The sequence below is a fragment of the Octodon degus genome, unplaced genomic scaffold (genome assembly GCF_000260255.1).
Source record: "Octodon degus isolate 3935 unplaced genomic scaffold, OctDeg1.0 scaffold00081, whole genome shotgun sequence".
NCBI classification, from domain to species: Eukaryota; Metazoa; Chordata; class Mammalia; order Rodentia; family Octodontidae; genus Octodon; species Octodon degus.
In genome coordinates this window covers 5445299-5454052 of record NW_004524657.1, presented here as the reverse complement: position 1 = coordinate 5454052, position 8754 = coordinate 5445299, and the positions used below count along the sequence as shown (strand labels likewise).

General features: G+C 39.7%; 1 protein-coding gene across 1 annotated transcript in view; it reads left to right on the top strand.

Moving 5' to 3' along the window:
* The first annotated feature begins 6 nt into the window (after positions 1–6).
* Positions 7–8754, top strand: part of Dcbld2 (discoidin, CUB and LCCL domain containing 2) — a 136328-nt gene continuing 127580 nt past the window's right edge. The window contains exon 1 of the mRNA XM_004636577.2: positions 7–205. Coding sequence (XP_004636634.1) covers positions 139–205 — 67 coding nt within the window. The 5' untranslated portion in view covers positions 7–138. The remainder of the gene's footprint in view (positions 206–8754) is intronic.

The window sequence follows — 8754 nt, the reverse complement described above, 5'->3', positions numbered from 1 at the left end:
AGAGCCGGGCGCAGCCCGCAGCGTCCCCGAGTCCGGGCCGCCGCCGCCCCCGCCCGGGCCGCGCTCCCCCTCTCGCGCGCCCTCCCTCGCGGGTCTAACTCCTCCCCCTGCCCCTCCTCCTCCTCCTGCTCCCCCTCCATGCCTCTGCTGCTCCTGCTCTTACTTATCCTGCTCCTGCTGCTCGAGGACGCCGGAGCCCAGCAAGGTGAGTGGTCCCGGGCCGGGCGCGCGTCTCCTCGCCGTTGAGCAGGCGTCCGGGCGGGGGGCGCCCCTCGGTGGCCAGACCTGGAACGCTCGTGGGTGGATGGGCAAAGGTGGGTTCGCCCTGCCGGCCCCCGAGTTGGCAAGGTGTTAGGTGTTGGCAAGGCCAGTTATTTATCTGGAAAGAGAACGCCTGACACCTTGCAGTGGATGCCTCCTTCCTTCTTGGGAAATGTTTTGGGATCCAAGAGAGAACTTTGGGAAATGTGACCCCTAAAGTTAAGCCACGTGGGTGGATGGACATAGTAGGAAGACAGGGAAATTAAGTGGCATCTTAAATTTGTTTAACGTGAATAGTGGTAGTTGTCCTTGATGAGAGTACTTGGGTAAAGTAGATTGCAGTGATATCTAAGCTTTGGGTTCAGATCTTGAACTTCACAATCCCTGCTTATTAAAAGGGTAAGACTTTTAGAAAGTTAGACAACTTTCTTGTTCTACAGTCCTTGAAAAACTCATCGTAAAGGCAATCAAAACGATTTATCGAATTGTCATCGGAATGGAAAGCAAATACAGGTTTATTTTTTATTTTTTGTACTCTTTTCAGGCTGTGTAGTACAGTTTTTGAATCAGTTTGGCAAGTTATGGGACACTTTTTATTTTACTTTTTTAGTTTATCGCAGTGGGAAGGATTGGTGCTTGTTGCTGGGAACATTTTTTTTTTTTTTTTAATGTTTAATCTCCACGTTTAAGTCCAGAGTAATGTTGCTTTCGTGGTTTTCAGTAAAGTATGGAATCAGGGCCATGAGACTCATAGAGAAAATGCTGAAACTTGGACAGCCACGTGGAAAGGCAATTTCTCAGGGAAAAAATATTGTTAGTGAACTGAACTCTACAGATGTAGCACATTTATGTAGTGTAACTTAAAATCTAAATGCTTAGCATGCAGGTTTCATCAACACCTAACATGTTGAAAGAGTGGCAAACCCTCTGTGTTGGACTAAGTGGTTTATGTAAAATAACTCATTTAATCCTCACTGCAGCCAGTGAGGTAGCCATTGATATCTCACTTCCCACATAAAGAAACAGACAAAGATACCTTGGATCAGAAATGAGTGTGACTAGATAAACAAAATAGTCCCTGCTTTGTTTCTGCATCTATATATCATGTTTCTAAAAATTTTTGCAGTGAAGAAAGCAATATTTCTCCCTCCTCAAGGTAGACTGCTGCTTTGCTTTGAAAATTTCTTGTACCTAATCAAATGTAAAATGCAACCACATTTTGAAAGGCTATCACTTTTTGCCAGAGAATTTAAACAAGTATTTTTCTCTTTCAAAGCATCATCATACATAAACATTAGTGTAGAGGAACAGATTTTTCTAAAGTAAGAAAATTATAATAGTTATTAAAAGACTTTTTTTAATGTATTTAGTACAGGATCTACAGGGTCTCACTACATAGATCAGACTCGTAGTGATCTGCCTGTGTTCAGCTTCCCAAATGCTGGGATGACAGGTGCATGCCACCATGCCCAGTCACTCTGGCCTCCTCAGCCATGCCCCTAGGGTAGGGTTGGCTCAGCACATGGGGGATCATACGTCTGGTCCCTGCATCTGCCTAAGCAGGCGCTTTAGTCCACTGAGCTGTCTGGCTGGCCCTTAAAAGACTAGATTAAAAAAAAAAAAATCGATTTGGTGCATGTCATTTAACCCCCTTTTAACTCAGTTTTCTACCTTGTTCAAACAAGAATGAGTACTTGTTTCATAGTGTAATGAAAATGAAGTGATAATATGCAGGAATTTTGCAAAGACAAGCACAGAATAATTATAAGTGATTATCATTAATATTGAGTTACTAAGTTTGTAAATTAAGGGCTCATTAGGTAAACATCATCTGAAAACTAGAAATGCGTGGGATTTGAATTTACTAATTTTTTAAAAAATGTATTTCTTATTCAGAGGATCCTAATGCAGTCTGGGATGGAATTCCTTTTAACTCAGTCGTACCAGCCGAGCAAATGGCTTGAGGCTATACCTGCACTCCTTCTCATAGCTTGCGATGCAGTCTCATTTAGAAATGAGAAGCAGTGCTTTCAAACACTTCATAGAATTGTTAATAATGTGAATTTTCACATGTTTTACAAGGTGTAGTTTTTAAGAAAACTTAGGAAGGATAGATGGAAATAAAATATTAACAGTGGTCTTCTGGTGATAGAATTACAGGTTCTTTTTCACATTTTTGCATGTTTGCATAGTGTCAGAATTAAAAACTGAAACATTTTTCTGACAAATTTTTTTTCACAAACTGAGTAGAAATGCTCATACTGTATCTGTTCGGGTAAGACTGTGCTTCAGAGTTGGTTAATTTAATTATTTGTGGTACTGAGGATCAAATCCCAGGGCCTTGTACATACAGAGCAAGAGCTGTACCACTAAACCACATCCCCAGCCAGATTTACTTTACTGTTTGAAAATTTTGCCAACATCAGTTTGAAGTAGCAGAATATATTACCTTCATTCCATTAATGTTATATTTTGCTGTTCATCAGCAGATTTTTCTACTGACAGTAATTTTTCTTTTCGTTTGTTTCAGAATAAACTTTATCATTGGTTTGAAAACTTGTTGACCATTTCACAAGTGATGACATATTTTAACCACTCGTCTTCACTAATTTATAGATTCTGTATGTTTCATACCTATTTGTTTAATGTTAATGTTTTAGCTGTAGGTTAAATGTGTATTTTTGAGTTCTGAATTTGACATTAATCTTCAAAATCTCTTTTTCTTTGAGAAATCTTTTTCCCTTTAAATACAGTTTTCAGTGCTTGAGATTGAACCTACTTCCTTGTGCATGTTAAGTAGATGCTCTCTTTCATTGAACTACATCCTCAGCCCCTTAGATTTTTGATTTTGAGAGGGGTTCTTGCTAAGTTAGCAGTGGCCCTCTGGTTCTTTCTGCCTCTCCCTCCCAAGTAGCTGGGCCAGTAGGTTGGTGCCACTACACCCTGTCTGTACATCTCTCTAGACATCTTATGCTCATTGCATACTTACTACTGTAATTGACTTAAAAGGGAATTTGATCTATCATTGACTATATGTCTCCAGTGTTATGACTAGGGGTTTAAGTTGTCTCATCTTAGGAACTTGGCTTTCCTAATTTTTCATGAAATGCATGCCTACCTTCTGAGTTAGAATGTGATTTAATTGTGGTGAAATATCTGGAAATTAATTTTAAAAACACATGGAATGACTTGTTTATACCTATTAAGACATTTGTGAAGGTATTAATTTTTGTTTGTAAATTTAATCTATGAAACACATCAGGCTCAAGAATAATTCAGGGCTAGGGAGGTGGCTCAGTAGAATAAGTGCTTCCTTGGCAAGCTCAAGGGTCTGAGTTCAATCCCCAGCTCTGCCAAAAAAAAAAAAAAAAAAAAAAAAAAAAAAAGAATAATTCAGTTATACAGTGATATTTGGAATTCATAGGTGAAAAAGTTTATAGAATATCATGTAATACCTTTATGTACTTGTGGTACAGGGGAACAGTTTTTGAGGAGCATTTTTGACTTTGTCAGAAATGAACTTACTCCTATCTGCAAAGAAACATTTGTAATTATTTGAAATATTGACATTGGAGTGAGATTTTTCTGTCTTTTCTTAGTGTGATAACATATAAGAAATTTTAGGGCCAGCAAGATAGCTCAGGGGACAAAGTGCCTGCTTTAGCAAGTGCGCAGGGACCAGGGTTTGATCCTTGGTACCACCTGCCCCCGGGTGCACTGAATGGCCGACTAAGTCCAGGTGTGGTGGTGCGTGTCTGTAATCTCAGCCCTCTGGAGGCTGAAAACAGGAGGATCACTTTGAGTCTGAGCTGAGGTGAGACCCTGTACCAAATACATAAATGCAAAAATAAGAACTTTTATGTGTAGCTGTTTTCAGAGGCAAAAAATCAGGGCATCCTTTTCTGCTATATTTTTAATTATTTTTTTAAAAGATATCAGCGTAAGTTGTCCAAGCAGTATTAGCACAAACCTTTTCAATGAGCTTGGAGTAATTAGTACTATTAACTATCATATATATGTGTGTGTACATATATGCATATATATATATATATATATGCATATGTATATACGTGTGCTTTTTTTCCCCTCTTTTCTTTTTTTTAATTTAGTACAGGGTCTACAGGGTCTCATTATGCAGATTGGACTCATAGTGATTCTCCTGTTTTCAGCCTCCCAAGCTTTGGGATTACAGGCACCTTCCACCACACGGGTGCCTGAATCTCCCGTCTCAGTGCATCCCGGGGGCTTGTCTGGCATGGCATGCCAAGGATTGAACCTGGTCCCTGCATCTGCTTAAGCCAGGGCTTTAATCAGCTGAGCTAGTTTAGCCAGCCCTTCTTTTACTTTTTCTCTGTTTCCCATCCCAGTTTTTCTTTCCTTTTAAAGTTTCTTCCCATTGCACAATACCTATTGTACAATTTGAATCTTACTTTTTCAGCTTCTCACACTCTGAGAAAATATGTTTACACATGTGCATCTGGTTTGTTTCACTTGTGAGGGTGGTCTCGAATTACATACATTTACCTATAAAAGCCTCCAGTTTTTCTTTATGGCTGAGTAATACTCCATTGTATAAAAAAGACCACATCTTTTTTATCCATTCCTCAGTTGCTGGGCAATTGGGTTGTTTCCAAATATTACAAGTTGTACTGCCATATTCAGTGTATTAAAGTGCCTGCAAGCAGGTGCAGGGGCTGGAGGTTTGATCCCCAGGCCTGCTGTCCCGGCCCCACCCTCGGGGCATGCTGAGATGGCATTTGAGACAGAACATGTCTGTGTGTACCTGTAATCCCAGCTCTTGGGAGGCTGTAAGCAGGAGGATCATGAGTCCAGTCTAGTAGTGAGACCCTGAACACCCTGTAGACCCTTCCCTAAAATACAAAAAAAAAAAAAAAAAAAGAAGCCCAAAGACAAGTGGTGCTGCTATAAATGTGGGTATACATTATCACTGTGGTATGATGCTTTTAATTCTTCTGGGAAGATAGGCAGCAGGGGAATAGCTGGGTCAGATGGGACTTCCAATCCTAATTTTCTGTGGAATCTCTATACTGATTTACACAGTGGTTATCAGTCTACACTCCCACCAACAGTGGAGAAGGGTTCCTTTTCCCCACAGCCCCTCCAGCATATGTTATTGATTTCTTGATAATAGCCATTCTTTCAAGAGTGAGGTAGAATCTCAGTTCTGTTTTAATTTGCATTTCTCTATTTTTAATTTTGCACAGTGAAAATTAGAAACAATACATATTCCATATGTGCTAATGATCAGATAGAAAATATACATTTTTGAAACATGAATGATGAGAGGAAGTTAGGTTTACATAAGGGCAGATTTTAAATTTAAGTACTATCAGCAAAATGCCTCTGAGGTATGAAAGCTCAGGTAGATTGAGCATTAATAGAATACATGTAAATAGACAGTGTCTACTTCCATTTTTTGATTAGTTGCTGGGTTGTGAGATGATGACTAAGATTGGAAGGATTAGGAAAGGCTTTGTAAGTGTAGTGTTTCCTAAGTGTGTTTGTTGAAATAGGAAATGAAATGAGCAGGCAGTTTTTCTTGATTAGCTTCTAGGTTGGGTTTCTTTGGTTAGCCATGTAGCCATAGCACTTTGCATGTATTTTGAAAATGTTTCATAGATGACAATGATTGTATAGAACTAAAACCTTAGATAATGATACACCAGTTTACTCCTTAATTTAACAATTTAAAATTTTTCTTTCTGTTCCATATTCACATACCTACATAGTCTCATAGTTCTAATGGTTTAAAAATTATTTTATTGGTACATTTTAGATACACATAATGATAACATTTATCATAGGGAATTTGTACCTATAGTTGATATATCTTGCTTTGTATTTTCCCATTCCACTCAACTCCCTTTAATCCTTCTTCTCCTCCTTATTTACAAAAGTTTTGTTTTCATTTTTTTCCTTCAATTTTTTTTCTTGTTCCTTTCCTTTCTCTTCTGTCCCCCTTTGTTCTCCTCATTTGAACATTTTCTTCCCCTTTTCAAATGGCTGTCATACACTTTGGTCCTTATTTACACTTTGGGTTTCTCACACTCAGGAAACCATGCAGTATTTGAATATATGTGCTTAGTTTATTTCACCTAAGAGTATGGTCTCAGGGTGCATCCATTTAGCTAGTAATGGTTCACCTTATCCTTCTTTATGGCAGAGTAGTGCTCCATTGTATTAAAAAACACATCCATTCATCAGTTGCTGGACATTTGGGTTATTTCCAAGATTTAGCTACCACATACTGTGCCAAAACATGGGTGTGTGTATATTGCTGTGATTGTACTTGTTTCTTTTAAGTTTTTCAGGAAGATACCAAGAAGGGGAGTCAAATCACCCCATTGCCCCCAGGTATCTGCACGCTGATTTCCATAGTTGTTGCAGCACTTTACTCCCACCACCAGTGGAGAAGGGCTTCTTTTTTCTCACAGCCTGTTACGGTTCCCGTATAGGTGTCCCCCCAAGCCTCATGTAATCATGGGACAGCTTCTAGAGTTTGTGTTTGATTATTGTGAGCACAGTGCTGCACCTGCCCTGGGGCAGGTAATTTGAGTTACAATGTAAGGTGGGGAGAGAAGCTGACTAGCTGCTTGAGCTGCTGCTACTCCCATTTGCTCTCTGCTCTTTGCTGCCGCCATGAAAGGTTGCTCTCTGCCAGGTGCTGCTCTGCTTTGGAGCCAGCTGAGTATGGACTGAAATTGCCAGCAACTGTGAGCTAAATAATAACCTTTCCTTCCCTCATTTTGAGTGTCAAGTGTTTGTCCCAGCAATGAGAGAAGAGTAACTGAGACACAGCCCTTGCAGCATTCATTATTGGTTGACTTCTTGATGATAGCTATTCTTTCTGGAGGGAGATGGAATCTCTGGATTGTTTTATTATTTCTGGAGGGAGATGGAATCTCTGGATTTGCATTTCTCAAATGACCAGTGATGTTGAACACACACACTATTTGTACTTTTTCATCTGAAATGTACTTATTTCAGATGCCCATTTTTGGGTTGGGTCTTGAAATTTGCAAGGGGCCCTGATTTGTTTTGATTTTTTTTTTTAATATATATTCTAGGTATCAGTTCTTTCAGGAACAGCTGGCAAAGTTTTTTCCCCCAAGGTGCGGGTTGTCTTTTCACTGTGTTGGTGGTTTCTAGTGCTATGCAAAAGCTTTTTAATAAGAAGCTCCCAGATGTTGATTCTTCGTGATATTTTTGTTTTAATGTTTAGCTCTTTTTTTTTTTTTTTTTTTTTGCAGGCAAAGCCTACCCTGAGGGTGGGGCTAGTGCGCAGTATGTGGTGCCAGGGATCAAACCACTACAGTCCCTGTGCCTGCCTGAGCTTGCCTAAGCAGGCACTTTAGACTGCTGAGCTATCTTGCTGGCCCCAATGTTTAGATCTTTGATCTCTTTTGTACTTAGTTTGATACATGATGAAAGGTACAGGTCTAGTTTTAATCTTTGGCAGGAGAAAACCAGTTTTCTCAGCATCATTTACTAAAGAGGATACAGTATTTTTAGCTCCTTTGTCAAAGACAAGGTGGCTGAGTATGTTTACAGTTGTCTCTGCATCTTCTGATGTGTTCTGTTGATCCTTGGGTCCCCTCACCCCAGTATCATGCTTTTATCACAGTAGCTTTGCAGTATAATTTCAAATCAGAGGTTGTGATGCCCCCTACCTTGTCTTTGTTGTTCATAATTGCTTTTGCTATTCTAGCTCTCCTCTCATTGCAAATGAATTTGAGAAATATTTTCTCTAATTCTGTGAGGTAGGTTGGTATTTTGACTGGGATATCATTAAATCTGTATAACAATTGTGGGAATGTGACCATTTTTACTCTACTGGGTCTTCCTACCCTTGCACAAGGATGTCTTTCTGTTCTCACATCATCAGTCTCCTTTCTCAGAGTATTATAATTTTCATTGTAAAGTCTTTTACCTCATTAGATTGAATTCTAGGCATTTCATTTCTTTGGATGCTGTTAGAGATCACAAGTTCATAATTGCTGATTTTACATACTTCCCTAAGGGGAATAGAGGCTTGGGAATTGGGATACATTTTCTGTTTTCCTTTGGGGTAGGCTATCCTCTCTCACCTACTAAGAGTAAGACCACTAAGAGCATTAAAGCTGCTCCAGGGCAAGACCTCATTAGACCACCATCACCCTCTGAGTCATCTTGTAATTCCTCCCTCAATCAGTAGATAAGGAGGTTCTGGCTGCCATGTGGCCTTTGTTCCTTGTAAACAACTGATCATCCTGGAACTCTGCTGTACCACCATCTTGTCTCTTTGCCCTGTGCCGTAACACCTGGCAGGAGATTGTAGGTTCACTCAGGGGTCCCTGATAGTGCACTATTGTGAAGGGTGTGGTTTCCTTGATTTCTCTCTATGAGTTTATTTGTGTACAGGACGCTGTTGATTTTTGAGTGTTGACTTTGTATCCTGGTATGCTACTGAATTTGTTTTTTGTTGTTGTTTTT